The sequence below is a fragment of the Panthera uncia genome (genome assembly GCF_023721935.1).
Source record: "Panthera uncia isolate 11264 chromosome A3 unlocalized genomic scaffold, Puncia_PCG_1.0 HiC_scaffold_11, whole genome shotgun sequence".
NCBI lineage: Eukaryota > Metazoa > Chordata > Mammalia > Carnivora > Felidae > Panthera > Panthera uncia.
Window position 1 is genome coordinate 43,825,386 of NW_026057578.1, and position 16,773 is coordinate 43,842,158.

The following is a 16,773-nucleotide window of genomic DNA, read 5'->3' on the forward strand; positions in this document are numbered from 1 at the left end:
GTTTATTTGCCATGAGCATTTTGTCTTCCCTCTTCTCCACTTCCAGTTTTTCCTGAGAGAGAGGCTTCATTTCTGGAAGGACACTCAGGGGCCTCCTTTCATTTAGCATAGTGGTAACCCCATGATATCTCTCTGCATCTCTCATATCAGAACCAAGAAGCCTGTGTGGGTTTTAATGGCCTCTCCCGCCCTCACAATGGACCTGCTGACAATTCTGAAGCAATGTTTCCATCTCAAGTTGCTGGGGTTTCCAAGTCATAATTATTGGATAATTACCATCAAGACAGCTGTTTTGTGCATAGTTTCAGGCATTTGATAGTGTGGAATAAAAGCAATTTTACAAATTTTGACATTTCTTAGCACTTGTGGTTTGCTTGGAAGCCAGCTAGCTACCTAAGTGCCTGAAATAAATATTTCTAAAAGTCAAAGTTTGGAAAATGAGCACCTCTTGTCCCATTTTGGCAATGAATGTCTGTTCCACATGCTCTAGCAGAATTAAGAAAGTCACCAGGCAGGCTCCAGGAAACCAGGACAAAACTCAGATCTCCGAGTTAGGGCTTAAAAATGCAAAGTGAATCCACAAAGTAATAGGAGGAGAGTCTGTTTTATTTTCCAAGCAGGAGTCCACCTAACTCCAGAAACTTTAGAGGGAAAAAGAAGAGGTGATCGGAAACTTTCCTTTTCTTAATACATTTTTTAAGGTTTATTTCTTTTAAGAGAGAGAGACAGAGAGAGAGCATGGAGCCCAGTGCAGGGCTCAATCCCACAACTGTAAGGTCATGACCTGAGCTGAAACCAAGAGTCAGATGTTCAACCAACTGAGCCATCCAGTTGCGCTGGTGATCAGAAACATTCTTATCCTACACTTTCTGCCCACTCATTCTTTTTCTGATCAAACATTAACTGAACACTTACTGTGTGCTAAGCTGGTAACCACCATTGGGGAATGCTTTGGTGAGCAAGCCAGACACTGTCCTGTGCCCCTGGAGCTGCAGCCTCTGGAAGGAGACAGTTATACAAGTAATTCCAAAAGAAAGTGTGATGTGTGCCCAAAGTGTGATGTTTTTTAAGGTATGTGGCAGGGATTAAGGACCTCCAATGCTTGTAAGGAAGTGATGCTTATTCTGAAAATCTGAGATTATCTGGAGCCAAGCAGGTAAAGAATGTGAGATGATTATCCAGTAAGAGGAATAGCTTGTAGAAGACCAAGCTCCAAGAAAGGTTCACACACCGAAGGACCTGAGGGTAGCGCCTAGGCTGGGGGTAGAGGGTGGGGACAGGAAGTGGAAAAGTGGAGGGATGAATGGCTGGGATGAAACCGGATACAGGAGTCACATACTAAAGGACACAATGAGCTAGAGCCATGGCAGTCAGAAAATGAAGTGTATGAGGGAGGGAGTGGTGTGATTGCATGTGCATTTTAGAAAGAAGATTCTGACTACCATATAGAGAAAGCAGTGGAGCCAGATAAGACCAGTTATGATACATTTGCAGGGGAAAGAAAATACAGTGACCTGGATTAGGATAGTTTGTATCAGTTAGCTATTGCTACTGTAATGCTGTGTAACAAACCATCCCCAAACTCAGCAGCAAACATACATTATCATACATTTCCCATTCATGCATCTGTGAGGTGACTGGTGTTTGGCTGATCTAGGTTTGGCTCCAAGCTTCAGACAGGGTTATTCCCTGTGTCTGTCATCCTCTTTGGACCACTGACTTCCTGAGGCACATTCTTTGCAGGATGAAGAGCACAAAAGGTCATCTCAATAATGGAAGTACACTTCAAACCTGTGTTTGTGTTAAATCCACTAATATGCCATTGGCTAAAGCATATCACATGGCCAACCCCAAATCTAAGAAACAGAAAAATGCCTCTGCCCACCATGAGGCTGTGGAAAGGGGGTGGACACAGAATACAAGGGAAGGGAACTGAGACCAGTGATCTACTCTGCCTCAGTTGTAGCAGTGAAGTGAGAGAATAATGGAAGGTGCCAGAAGAAACTGCAGAATAAGAATCAGCAGGACCTGGTGGTTGATTTCTCATCAGCTTCTAAACATCTGTTAATGGGGAGGTGAGTTGGGAGAAGACAGGGGCCTGGTCATCTGAAGATTTTATTGGCTGTTGTGGAAAGTTTGAATTGTTTTCAACTGCCACTGAGGATTCAAGCAGAGTAAAGGCATCGTTCACTTTATGCTTTAAGATCATATTTGATACTGTTTGGAAATGTATGACAAGAAGGCAAAGAAGAGGAAAACTAGTCCAGGAGCTGGTGACAAGATGCTAGTGATGGGGGCTAAGGTGGTGTGAGTATAGAAAGGGAGAAAAAGTTTTCAGAAGAATTAATAAGGTTTTCTCATGGATGCGTGGAGGGGCTGAGGAAGAGAAAAAGTGAAGGTAACTTCTGGTGCCATTCATGGAGATGTGTAAGACTGCCAGGGGGGTAGGGAACATATTTAGGAGGAAATATCAAGGGGCAGGGGGGCTTCATGTTCATGTGCCTGCCCCAAGAGTCATTGATGCAGGGCAGCTTGGCATTTCCATGGTTTGGGGGGAAAGCCCTCAGGCACAGACACTGGTACTGGTCATGGGGAGGCAGCTGGTCCCACCAAAATGGTGAGAAGGGGCACTGGGATGGAGTCCCATTAGCATCTGCCACACTGGTATTTGTGGTTCTTATGGTTCACTCAAGGTAGTTTCAGAAATGGTAGGCAAGAAAGGCCAAGGTGCCACTTTTGAGAGTTCTTAGTGGATGAAGAGAACTCTGACTTTTTCTCTGTGCCCTGCTGGCTACAAAGAAGAGTCTAAAATTTACTGTCAGAATTCCAGTGCTCAGTGTTTACTTGATCCCTCACCAGCTCCCTGGCCTTGTGTGATACTGTGATTTATAGTAAGAAATAGATGTTTGATCTTCATCCCTGTTTCTAGCACAGAGCTCTTAAAGCTTCTGAAATTTCCCAAATGATAAGAACTATAAGGTGTCTTCTGTTAGGTGAATGAGATGACTTTCCAACCCCACATTAGGATGAGAGCTAGTTGTCAGAGGAACCAACCATGTGATTAAAAGGTTGACATTTTCAGTCCCACCTCTGACCTCCAGGGAGAGGAGACAGGCCAGAGGTTGAATCGGTTGCCAATAGCCAAGGACTTAACCAATTGCCTATGCAGTGAAGCCTCTATAAAAACCCAGAAGGAGGGGATTCAGGGAGCTTCCGGATTAGTGAACGTGTGGAGGTTGGCAGAGTGGTGTGCTCAGAGACAGCTCTGTCCCTTTCCCCAGACCTTGCCCTGTTCATCTTCTCCAACTGGCTTCTCCTGAGTTCTACCCTTTTAGGACACACTGGTTACATAGTCAATAAAATGTGTTCCTGAGCTCTGTGAGCCACTCCAACAAACTAATCAAACGCAAGCAGTGCGTCCTTTGAATCTCCAATCTATAGCCAGTCACTCGGAAGCACAGGTGACACCTGGACTTGTGACTGGTGTCTGGGGTGGGGGAAGGAGAGTCTTGTAGGACTGAGCCCTTCACCTGGGCCGTCTGATGGGGTCACTGGGTGAATAGTGTCAGAACTGAGTTAAATTGTAGGATACCCATGGGGGTCACAGAAATGCTTGGATGCATGGGGAAAACCCACACCACACACACACTGGGGTTGGTGAGCAGAATCTTACCTTGGCCACGTGCTGAACTTCCCAGAGTGCCAGCTGCCTCGTCTTTACACAGGGAGAACAAAACCCACCCTACTTGCTCCGGAGAGCAACTGTGCAACTGTGTTCATGACAGCACTCTGGGAAGGACAGGACTCAGCCATCGAAGTGCCTTTTTTCTCAAGGCTTAATTCATTGTTTACCTCATTTAATTGTGTCAGGGAAAGAGATTCCCACCCAGTGATAGCTTACAACATCAAGCCACGGCTAGACACTCCATTTGGAGCCTACACCCGCACAAATGTTCAAATTACCCAAATCTGAAAATGCGAAGTGACATGTAACATGTGTTCCAGGTTATAATAAATTAGCAAGAATCCAGGGGCTTCTTATTTTTCCTCAAAGAATTTGCCGGTTGTGTGGAGCTGACCTCAAACCATAGAGAGATTTTAAACTATAATATGGGGAAGTTATAATCTTTGAGGCCAGGGATGTTGGCTGTCCAAACCGTGTAGGATTTAGGGAACTGTTTTCTGAACCGCGTGCATGCTTAAAACTAGGTCTGACTGGGTCTCTGTGTGTGCATCCGTATGAAAACAAACGCACATTTTGAGGGCCCACATTTGTGGGCCAAATTCCTGTTTTCTTTGGAACCAACTAGCCTGCTGTTTCCTCTGCAACAATTATTTACCACGAGGGAATTAGAGAATGAATTTGTGTATTTTGAAGGCAAGAAATAAAAACAGTGTTAAATGTCGGGCAGTTGTGCCTAGGATGCTCTCTGGTGGGCATTGCCATGGAGATTTTCTGCATTTGCTCTTAATGGGCCCTGCATCTGTGTCTCAGGGAGCACGAAACCATCATTCAGAGCAACACTGCACAGCTGCAGCCCAGAGGCTTATGCAAAGGTGGTCCAGAGATGAGGAGGGCCCGTGCTATTGTCCAGCTTAGCACACCCCAAGAAACTACTTTTAAGGGGGTTAAGTTAAACTTGCTGCCCTCAAGGAAACTTACTGGGGTGATGGAAATGTTTTGTATCTTGTTGAGATGTCACACACATGGGTACATGCATTTGTCAAAACTTATCCAATAGTACACTTGAGATCTGTGCCTTTACTGTATGCAAATTATGCCCCAATTAAAAAAAAAAAACATTTTGGTGCCCCATCACTTTGTTACTTAAAAAGATCAGCTTAAAACCACCCCCACGTCAGTCTCCTCATCCAGCTCTATATGCACTCTTGCCCCTAGCCACCCCACCTCACTGCCTCCAATGCACACATCCACCCCACGCATGTGCACACGCGTGCACATACACATGTACACAAGGATACACACGTGCTCAGCATCACCAGCAGATGCTTATTTAAATGTACAGTGCGGGGGTGACTGGGTAGCTCAGTCGGTTAAGCGTCCCACTTCGGCTCAGCCCTACATCGGTACGGAGCCTGCTGGGGATTCTCTCTCTCTCTCCGCTCCTCCCCCACTTGTTCTCGTTCTCTCTCAAAATACATAAAGAAATAAACTTTAAAATTAAAAAACATACAGTGTGTGTAAAGAGGCAGAGATCTAGGTGCTATGTGGAAGGAGGAAAAACTGAAGACACAGGCATCTACCCTCAGAGCATCAGGACTAGTTGGGGAGGTAAGAAGGAGACCAGACAAGGTCAGGATATGATCTGCATCACAAGGGAGGATAAGACCAGCAAGGGCTCAGTGAACTTGGAAAAGACGAAAGGACTTCGGGAGCAATGGGCAGAATAGAAGTGAGGTGGGAAGGATGTGAGCACCCCATCTGACCCGACTGAGGTCCGGAAAGGGAGACAGCAGTGTGCCAAGGTGGGGAAGGTGAATCTCCCCCATTTGGAGAGGCTCCCAGTGCCCAACTACAGAGAGAGAATGCTGGTGGTGTGTGTGTGTGTGTGTGTGTGTGTGTGTGTGTGTGTGTTTGGGGTCCCAGCAGAGCCCCTGGAGGTCTTCATGATCTTCATTCCTTCTTCTCCTCTGGGTGGGAGGGACCACTGTAGATCTCTTTTCAGGTTGTTTGTGACCTACGAAAACAATGCACCCTAATAGCCCCAAACTGGAAGCAACCCAGATACCTATAAGCAGGAGAATAATTAGATAAACTGTGTTATATTTATGCTGTTATAAAGAGAAGTGAGCTAGTAATGCAATGAAAAATACCAAGGAATCTTAAAAAAAATTATGCTGAGTAAAAGAATCCTGGTGTAAAAGAATGCACATTATCGGGTTCCATTTATATGAAATTTCTCAGACAGGCCAAGCTTAGACACAGTGATTGATCTAAGTGAGACTGATGAGGGAACAAGAGAACTTTCTGGGAAGGATGGAAGTGCTCTATATCATGACTACAGTTTAGGTTACGCAGTTTGTAGGTGTTTCTCAAAACACACTGAGCAGTGCAATTAGGATTTGTAAATTTCACCATACAGAAATTGCATCCAGAAACAAAACACCTGTGAACTATTATCAAACACTATGAAAATGGTATAACTCTTGCAATTTTTCTGACTGCTTGAAAACTTTCATAATAAAATGTTAGGTAGACAAAATAAGCTATATACATTCATAAAAAATGAAGTGGAGAAGGGCGACAGGGAATGTTGGGCAGGATGCATTGCTTCTGGAATCCCATCTGGAAGTGGCATCCAGGGTCTCTCTGCTCTCAGCCTCTCTCTGACCAGTCTACTCTGCTCCATTTCACTTTTGCAATGAAATGGATTCATTGTCCATCCATTGGTTACATATTGAAGCATGTGGTCTGTGCTTAGCCCTGTGCCAGGCAGAGGAAAAGGTCAGACATGGTTCCTGCCCTCATGGTGTTTGACGTCTACTGAAGCTTTGATCAGGGGGCTGCTGGGTGGTGAGCTTATAAAAGCAGCAGCCAGGGATGCCAGGGAAGGGATTAGGCAGCTCATGAGTGAGTGGAGGATAATGGCCCAGATGCACTGAGAACCCATTATACACTGGGTCCTGTTCAAGCTTTAACATAGATTAATTCCATTAATTCTCACAACCACCTCATTAGGTGGGAATTGTATTATCCCCATTTTACTTCTCAGGAAACTGAGGCTTGGGGAGGTTAAGTCACTTTTCCATGATTATATATCAAGAGGGTAACCAAGTAGGGATTCAGAAGAGGTTTGGTGAACTGGGTCTGGAGCCCATGCCCTAAACCAAGGGTTAGCAAACTTTCCGGAAAGGGCCAGTAGAGAAATATTTTAAGCCTTGTGGGCCATATGGTCTCTATCGAACTTATCAGCTCTTCCACTTCTACATGAAGGCAGACACACAGATGGTATGCTAAGGAACGAGCTGGGCTCCAGTAACACTTCATCTACAAAATCAGGCGATGGGCCAGATTCGGCCCATGGCCCGTAGTTGGCTAACTCCTGCCCCAAACCATCCATAGTCTCCAGTAATTGGGAAGTGTTCAAGTTGGACCCAGAGGCAACTGAAGGAACCCTAATCCCTGACAGTCATGTCCATGTGGAAGTGGGGGTTCAGATAGCAAGGAATCAATACAGTCTTTGAGAGCACAGGTCTCTAACTAGTGAAATAGCAAAAATAACCCCTGTGGGTGCATGTGGCAGAGAAAAAGGTGAAAATGTGAAAGAAACTACTCAGAAACCCCACCAAAGTTGGTTGTCTTTAGTCTTTGGAGCCAGATTTAGAATTTTAGAAGCACCACTCCTTGAGACTTTATGTCAATGAGGAAGAGTGAAGTTCCAATGCTCTAGTTGAATATTATTCATTTGGAAAAGGCAAAAGCCTTGGCCAAAGAGAATTTTCCTGCTTGGAGCTTGGCTTTCACTGGCTCTTGGTTTCCTATGGGCAGGAAATCACTTTACTCAACTCTTGCTGCTGACTTTATTCAACTCTTGCTGAATTCAACCCTGGAACTCAAAGGGTGAGCTGGGCTTAAAATGCATTGACCACATTCTTAGAAGAATCCATGTAATGTTGAAAATTAAGAGCTCAAAAGGTTTTCTGAGTGTTCACAGTTTCAGGGTCAGCCCAAGGACTGTGATGAGTACAGCCCCAGCAGGCTCTTACTCACTCTGAACAGGGGCTGCCATCTTGCTCTGAGGAACCCTGCCTTTCCCCTTAAACTCTGGCCAGGGTACATGTGGCATTATCATAGGTTCAGTATGGACAGAATACTTTGGGGCAGAGAATCTTTTTCAGTACGAGGCATTTGTGATGTACTCCTGGACATTGGCCTCGTTATACCTACACAGCTGATCAAAGGAGGAAGATCGATCTATAGCCAGGTGGAGGGTCTGCAGGAAGGTGAACTACCAGCTGGACTGGGATGGATCCAATCCCTCATTATTTTTTTTTACACTGATTTAACCAGGTCAACCCACTGCTTTAGTGTCACAGAGATATGCTTTGAGTCCTTTACTCTTAGGAAGGCATTTGTTGGCTGGGAATAATTTCCAGCTGGGGTTTGGCAGATGGTTGGCTCACATGGATTGTGCAGGCAGGGGAGAAAGTCCAGCGCATTCCCTCTGGGACAGAACCTTGCATAAGGAGATGTGTTATGTTCCTGGGTCCCCACACAAAGGGTCTGTTTGGGGCAAGCAGTTTCCTGTCACCAAAAGGTAAACCAAACACATCCTCCTACAGAGATACCCATGTGTTTCCATACCTACACTGCAGGGATAAACTGGTAAAGGGGCACCAAGAGATGCCTTGAACCTTGTCAGAAGGTCCCCTGACCACTTCTACTGACAATAATCACTCTCTGTTCTCTAATGAACTGATCAGCCTGCCTTGCTTTTCCTTTCTGTAAACACAGGTGAGCCTTTGACTCCTGGCAAGACAGTGTACATTGGTGGGGCTCTATGGTCCCCAAGCCTCCATGCAGATAAGACTTTATAAGAGAACTGGTGTAAAAGGGATGTCAAAGTCAAAGCCCCAGAACCCATGGAGATCAGAAGTGGGTTTAACCTCTGTACTTGCTCTAAGTCAGTGGTTCTTAAACTTTCTCATGCATCAGAACCACCTGGAGGTTTATTAAAATACAGCTCGATGGGCCCATCCCCAAAGTTTCTGATTCAGGAGGACTGGGTGAGGTCTGAGATCCTGCATTTCTAATAAGCTCCCACGTGATGCTGCTCGAGCCTATCCAGGGACAATGCTTTGAGTACAGCTGCTCTAAGGCATACCTCCTATCTCAGGGTAGCCAACCTCGTGACCCTTTGACCGAGGTCAGGGCAGAAGGGACATCTTCTGTGCACTATGGAAAAAATTCTATGATCTTTGTTGGCTGGGTCGGCCTCTAAATATTCCCTACCTGCTCTGCCCACTACTACAGCCACTGATCATATATGGCTCTTTGAATGTAAATGTGAATTGGTTGAAGATGAAGGTTAAAGTTTTTGTTCAGTTGGATGAGCCACCTTTCAAGGGCTCAATAGCCCACATGTTCCTAATGGCTGCCATATGGGACAGCACAGATACAGGACATTTTCATCATTGCAGAAAGTTCTACTGGACAGAGATATTTTATAAGAATTCCAAAAATTGTTTCTCTCTTTTCAGTGTTTGGCTGCTAACCCCACTGTCTTACTCTGAAAAACAAACAAAACAAAAATCCTTTTATGAATATCACAAATGGAATGTTAACTCTTTCTTCTTTGCTTGCTCACAGTAACAACCCTTATCCACTTCTTCCTGTCAAGTTTGGGAAGAGGTCACAAACTAATGCAAAAGAGAGAAAAAAGTTTTTATGGGGTGCCTGGTGGCTCAGTTGGTTGAGCATCCAACTCTTGATTTTGGCTCAGGTCATGATCTCAGGCTCTTGGGATTGAGCCCCGTGTGGGGTTCTGAACTGAGCATGGAGCCTGCTTAAGATTCTCTCGCTCTCTCTCTCTCTCCCAGTCCCTTTTGCCCTGCTCTCTCTCCCCTCTCTCGAGAGAGAGAGAGAGAGAGAGGAGAGAGAGGGAGAGAGAGAGAGAGAGAAAATTTCAGTAATATTTTTCAAAATTTTGCTTCCATCACCCATGTTAGGAAATTTACTCAAAAGGTAAACCTAAAAGCTATATGCCAGGAAAACAAATGCTCCCTGGAGGTCAGGTCCACAGGGAAGTATTGTGAGCAATAAGAATCAGGCCACACGTCAGAGAATTGGAGTGCCATGCTGCAGCCCAGTAGGCACTGCCCCTGGAGGGAAGGACGGGGTTGGACTAAGAGTGGACTACACAAGGGCACCCCCTAGCTGTCCTAGGGAAGTAGATATTCCCACTACCAATCACAGTGCAAGGCTGTCCAAACTGCCCTTTGCCATCCTAGAGGAGAGATTTGCACTGACTGCTACTCAGAATTGCTTGAGCTCCCGCACAGAGCAGATGCCTTTTTGGAAGCCTAACTGCACATCCTTTCTTACAGATTCGGCTAAACAGCAGAGGACTGATCTACTCCGTGGGCTTACTCCTGGCCTCCGTCTTTGTTACGGTAGGGCTTCAGCTTATTCCCCTCTCGAGTTCCTGTGTTCTCCCCACCCCCACCCTTGGGTTCTTTGGCCACAGAGTTTGTTTGGACACCAGATGGGCTTGGCCTTCTGGTGGATGGGGACAGTCAGCCTCCAGATGTCCCATCTCCTTCGTGGCTGTCTCTTCTATAAGTGGATCCTAGCAACTCACTAGAAAACATTCCCTCTTTCTGAACGGAGCCAGCCCACCTCTGAGAAGCAAGGCCCTGCCTTATGTCAAGCACAAGCCACGTTATCAAAAGCAAAGGGGAGATCCACTTTTTCTGCAGGATTAGTGAAGAAAATAGTATATTCCAATCAATTGTTCCAAATTAATAAGCACCTTTATAAATCCATGGATTTGACCAATTCTCAGAGACTAAGAATACATTATTTCATTGACAGTATACTTTCATGCCATTCCACTGTCTTGGCTATCATATCTATTTGTATAGTACAATATTCCAACTCAGCTGCCATGTTTGGTAGAAACAGATTCATACCAACACATGAAGTATCCATTCATATACAAGTATGTGGTTAAATTTTCACATTAGTGAACATTGAGGGGCACCTGGGTGGCTCAGTCAGTTGAGCATCTGACTTCAACTCAGGTCATGATCTCATGGTTCATGAGTCCAAGCCCTGCATCAGGCTCTGTGCTGACAGCTCAGAGCCTGGAGCCTGCTTCAGACTCTGTCTCTCTCTCTCTCTCTCTCTGCCCTTCTCCCATTTGCTCTTTCTCTCTCACAAATATAAGTATTTTTTTTTAAATATAAAAAAACATTGAGATGCAATGTGGTTTTTCCTGAAATCTTCAAGGAAATCATCATTGAATTATACTGGCATGTGAATGTCCATATAGGTGATAATGGGAATTTAGAAGAGCAGGCAGGAAGCTGGCGAGGTTATTTATGGGATCAGACTGTGAGTCAAATTTCAAAGATTTACTAAAGCAAACACTGTCTTACGCAAAAGTGGAAATCTATGCAATTTTTCTTCCATAGCGTAGGAGTTTCTTTGAGTCTGGTATGACTTAGGGTTATGAGACCTGTCATAGCCACACATTGTGTTCAGTGCTTTGCATACATTTTCCCCTTTGGAGCTCATCACACCCCCTTCACGTAGCCACTATATTAGCCCCATTATACAGATGAACATCTGAGACCTCTAGGGTAGTTGACACTAAATGAATGAAGGGGCAAGCCATCTGACACCAGAGCGCATGCTTACAGCTACATGGGTACACCTGGAGGAGATGGGGCTGGCCACCACCTGGGATGTTGAAATGGGGCTGCTGGAATGCTGGAGAGAAGTAGGTTTGTGGGGGGGGCAGGGGAAGAGTAGTTTCAAACCTCTTGAGCTATCTTGCCTATTTGACACCCAAGGGGAAAGGTCAAGAAAGCCATTGGAAAGATGAGTCTGAGTTCAGGAGAAGCGTCCAAGCTGAAGGCACAATGATATTTAAAGCCCTGCAGTTGGATCAGTCAGCAAGAGGGTGAGTGAGGACAGAAAAGAGGCCCAGCATCTGAGTCTTGGTGCCCTCTGGTAGTTCGAGGTCAGGATGATGACAATAAACCACCAAAGGGAACAGAGAATGAGCAATCAGAGAGGTGGGAGGCAAAGCAGGAGAGTATGGCATCTGGAAGCTAAGGGGAGAAGGTGTTTCGGGGTGGAGGGAGTGATTGGCTCTATTATGGGAAAGGAGTCCTGAGTGTTGGCCATTTGGTTTAGAAATATAAAGTTATCAGGGGACGCCTGGGTGGCTCAGTCGGTTAAGCGTCCAACTTCGGCTCAGATCATGATCTCACAGTTCGTGGGTTCAAGCCCCACGTCGGGCTCTGTGCTGACATCTCGGAGCCTGGAGCCTGCTTCGGATTCTGTGTCTCCCTCTCTCTCTGTTCCTCCCCTGCTCTCACTCTGTCTCTCTCTCACTCTCACAAAAATAAATAAAGATTTTTTAAAAATTAAAAGAAAAAAGAAATACAAAGTTATCAGTCCTCTTGATGAGGGTGGCTGCATGGGGCAATAAGGCCGAAGGTTGAGTAGAACAAGGTAACAGGAAGGAAGGAGAGAAATTGGATGCAATGATGTTTACAACTCTTTGAAGTCATCTTGCTGTGAATAAAGGAGAGAAATGGGAATCCAGAAAAACTGTAGTTGTTTTTTAATATGAGGGAGCTAGCAGCATTCTTGTACTCCAGTTGGAGTAACCCGGGGAGTGATGGGGAGATGGAAATAAAAGAGGGGCAGTTTCTGGGACCATGTTCTTGAGCAGTAAGGGGAGGTGGGATGGTGTGCACATGTGGGGGAGTGGGCCATGGACAGGGTCGTGGGCGACGGGTCCTCACTGGCAGGAGAGAAGGTGAGCAAATGGATCTGGTGGTGGGAGTTCTGTGGACGGGAACATCATCATACACTGAGAGTGAGGGTGGAAAAGGAAGGTATTGGGGGTCTCAGAAGAGGGGAGAGGTCAGAAACAGCCATCCAGGAAAGGGAGAGACAGTGCACTTAGGGAAATGTGGAATGATTGCCATAAATGGCTCACTCAAGGTTTGTGGGCTTGAATTAAAAGTCAGAACCTTCAGGGGGGCACCTGCGTGGCTCAGTTAATTAGGCGTCGACTTCTGCTCAGGTCATTATCTCACGGCTTGTGCATTGAAACTCCACATCAGGATCTCTGCTGTCAGCGCAGAGCCTGCTTCGGTTCCTGTCTCCCTCTCTCTGTGTCCCTCCCCAGCCCGTGCTTTCTCTCTGTCTCAAAAATAAATAAAAACATCAAAAAAATTAAAAACAAACAAAAGTGAGAAACCTCGGGTGTACCTGAATGGCTCAGTCCCTTGAGCATCCGGCTCTTGGTTTCGGCTCAGGTCATGATCTCACAGATTGTGAGTTCCAGCCCTGCATTAGGCTCTTGTGGTGACAGCATGGAGCCTGCTTGGGATTCTCTCTCTCCCTTCTCTCCCTGCCCCTCCCTCCCTCTCTCTGAAAATAAATTTAAAAAGCAAAACAACAGCAACAACAAAAAAAACGTAAAAAGTGAGACCCTTCGGCATGGCCAGGCGTTTTCCTCCAGCCTGGGTCAGCTGCGTGGAAGCAATATGGAATAGCTGGAAGCAGGGTTTGAGCCAAAAGGCAGTGGTTTTAGCCATACAAGGACAAAAGTGCTAGAGAGATACAAGTAAACAGTGAGGAGTGCTCAGGGGTGGTTCTAACAATTGTTGGTGGAATTTAAGCAGGGTAAGGTGGGAGAGGGGTGATGGGCAGTGAAATGGTGGGGGTGGCAATGAATTCTGGGTCCTGGGAGTCTGCAGAGTTGTAGGAGTACAGGGACCAGATGGAGTAAGCAGGAACGAGGAGGTGGCTGTCAGAGAGTGACGTGTTTGGCACGGAGTCCTTTCTGTCCTTGCTAATCACCAGGTCTCAGCTGCAGAGCTGTCCAGCAGAACTTGTCCGCTGGCCTGTACCTGCACTGGACAGCAGCCACTGGCCACATGTGGATGTCAAGCACATGAAATGTGGCTAGTACAACTGAGGAACTGAGTTTTTAAGTCTATTTATTTTGAGAGAAGGCGGGAGAGAGCGCATGAACTGGAGAGGGGCAGAGGGAGAGGGAGAACCCCATGCAGCCTTCACGTGGGCTCAGCACCAAGCCCAGCCCTGGGCTCTACCCCACAACGGTGAGATCATGACCTGAGCTGAAATCAAGAGTCGGATGCTCAACCAACTGACCCACTAAGGTGCTCCAGGAATGGAGTTTTTAATGTTATTTGATATACATTTAAATTTGGGGGGCCACCTGCGGCTAGTGGGTGCAGTGCAGGTGCGGGGCATGGCTGCAGGAGACTGGGTGGAGGATGGGTATTGGGAAGATCCTCTCGGTTGATGGTGAAATTGCTGGGCAGGACGACAAGGTGCTATAGACATGAGTGGCAGTGGGTAGGACTCCGGGCTCTGGGGAAGGACGAAAGAGACTGGTTTTGCAGTGTTGACTGCAAGTGAGTGGGATGGAGTATGACTGCTGGAAGACTTTAGATTCCAAGCTTAGGTTTTTTGAGAGGAGAAAAAAATAAAGAGTGCAGAAGGAGCAGCGAAGAGCAAGGGGTACAGCCTCCTTGCCTCTAGGTGCAGGAATGGAAGAGGTGTGGCCTCCACTGCCAGGGCTGTGTCTGCAGGGGCCAGGGGCTGCCTGGGGCAAGAGGGTGAAGAGGCAGAACAGGTGGCACCAGCACAGAATAGTGCGGAGGAGTGACGGCCGCCATGCCCGTGTTGATTGGTCCCATCATTATGACTTTGTAAAGTTATCTCCAAGTTCTGACTTCCCACATGAACGATGGGTTTGGGGGTGCTCAGAGACCATCCGTGCTCCATGAGATCAGCCGTTGGCAGCCCTACCCCCGGCTATGGCCACCCCAAGGCCCAAGGCTACCTCTGACCCTGCTGTGTGTGTTGCAGGTGTTTGGCGTTCACCTGAACAAGTGGCAGCTGGACAAGAAGCTCGGGTGTGGGTGCCTTTTCCTGTACGGTGTGTTCCTGTGCTTCTCCATCATGACAGAGTTCAACGTGTTCACCTTTGTGAACTTGCCCATGTGCGGGGACCACTGAGCCACCTGGCCACCCACCGAGCCTCAGTCCTTCTTTACTGTGCAATACAAGACCCGGCCGCACCCCGAGTCACGCGGGCCCCCAGAGCCGGCGCATCTGGCTCTCCCGTGCTGTTCACAGGCCTCTGCTCCTGCCTTGGTGGCCCAGGCTGTTCCCACCCCTCCCTGCTCCCCCTCCTCCATGGGTTTCTCTCACCCACCCCTTCCTGCCTCCTCCGTGTGAAGACTCTGACATCCGCGTGAATTTTCAAGCTCCATTTTTGAACAGTGACTGAGATTCTAGAAAAACTGGCTGCTAACTGGCCCAAGCCAGGCAAAACTTACTACAATCCCTCCTCCTTTTTTAAGTTATTGGATGGAAGACAAACCTAATTTATGACCTGAGACTGTCGAAGGAATAGAGAGGAGAGGGTGTATTGATGCTAGGGAGTGTTTGGGATTTTGTTATGTTTTGAGGCGATACCTAGGTTACTACTGGGTTTGGGTGGGGTTGTTTCACTTTGGGGGGCTCCCCTTTTTATTCCTTTTCTTCCAGAGATGGAGAACTTCTCTCGCATCTTTCACCGGGCTCTGGATTAGAGGATGATCCACAGGTTGTCCCCGCCATGTCTTCTGGGATCAAGTCCCAGGCATGGTGGAACATGCATGAATTTAGTGCTTAGTAGAGGAACATCTGGGCGAGGCCACGGGGAACAGATGCATGACGTTTCATACGCAAGGATGCCTCCCTGAAGTCCTGTAGGCGTCATCTAGGGGGCACAAGGCTTTTGAGGAAGAAGACAGCTTCCCACATATCCATTAGGACAATCATTTTGTCACTAGGTTCCTTCTAGTCTTTCAAGCAATAGTTCTAGCCTGCCTGAGGCCTTTGATGAGGGGCCCCGGTTACACCACCCGTCCTGGAGGTGCCGGGAAGTCAGCGCCAGAAGTTTCCCAGCCCAAGAGTCCCTGAGATGCGCTCTCATCACTTGGTATTCGGGGTGACAGGGAGAGACCCAGAGGCCACCACTGCTTTTTGTGCAGGAGCTACAGACACTGGTTTCTTGGAAAACGGAGAGAAGCGCACTTTGCACAGACGTCGTCAATAAAGTCCCAATTTGCCACTCGGTATTGAGTACACTGGACCCTGACAGCTGGCTTTTGGGCCAGCGTCCTTCCTCGTGGGACGCCTCCACCAAGCTGCCCCAGCTCCACCCCTCCCATCCTGGAGGGATGGCGAGGGAAGGAGGAAACAGAGAACTGACACCTTGGGAACCACAGAATGTGTTCAATGCAGACTCGCTCAAGGGCATAAGTTATTGTGAACGTTGCTGCCAATCACTGCTCAACAGCCCTGCTAGATTTTGTATGATGCTGAATTATTATGCAGACTAATTCCACCGAGTTGAGACCCACCCATGCTTGTTACACTTGTATTTATTGAAACTGTGGATTCTTGCCCGTGCCGCCCCCTGTATTTACTTTAAGCACTGATCACTTATCATTCATTCAGTATGGTTTTCCCCCCCCGCCCCCCGTCCCTTGTACACATTCTGGTATGAATTGTAAAAATAACCTGCTACAAATTGGTTGAATGTTTCTGTCAATGGTGCAAACCAAGGCCAGCGTTAGCCAGCCGACGAGGCACCTGCCCGAAGAAGGAACGGGAGAGGAAATCACCAATTTGGGCTCTCAGAGCTAAGACACACATATTGATTCTGTTGCACATTTTGCACTGGTTTATGGAGATTGTTTTCTTGGACGGATAGTGTAAAATAAACTTCTCTGTTCTATATCCTTCCTTGAGTGGCACGCACGTTACTTCCTCCCCTGGAGTGTTGTCTGTTTTAACTATGCTGACCAGTATGCCTGGAAGGAAGCCGCCAGGTATTGGTGCTTCTGCTCTTTCTGGGTGGACTCAACCTGGAAAGCTGGCAAAATGGCGGGTTTCTGGTATGAAGTGGCAAATCATGGGTCTTCTCTAAATCTTGAAGGGGCTTAGGATCTGTCATCCTATAGCATACGTGCAGCGCTCTGTTA

At 47.0% G+C, this 16,773-nt stretch overlaps 1 protein-coding gene across 2 annotated transcripts in view; it reads left to right on the plus strand.

Annotated features, from left to right (window-relative positions):
• SLC24A3 (solute carrier family 24 member 3) overlaps nucleotides 1–16,530 on the plus strand; it is a 480,576-nt gene extending 464,046 nt beyond the window's left edge. Inside the window, exons 16-17 of one of the 2 annotated variants that reach the window (XM_049651201.1) lie at nucleotides 10,069–10,134; nucleotides 14,606–16,530. In XM_049651201.1, the coding sequence (XP_049507158.1) occupies nucleotides 10,069–10,134; nucleotides 14,606–14,755 (216 nt within the window). In that variant the 3' untranslated portion in view covers nucleotides 14,756–16,530. The remainder of the gene's footprint in view (nucleotides 1–10,068; nucleotides 10,135–14,605) is intronic. The other variant, XM_049651202.1, reaches the window with a different exon arrangement.
• The last annotated feature ends 243 nt before the right edge of the window (nucleotides 16,531–16,773 follow it).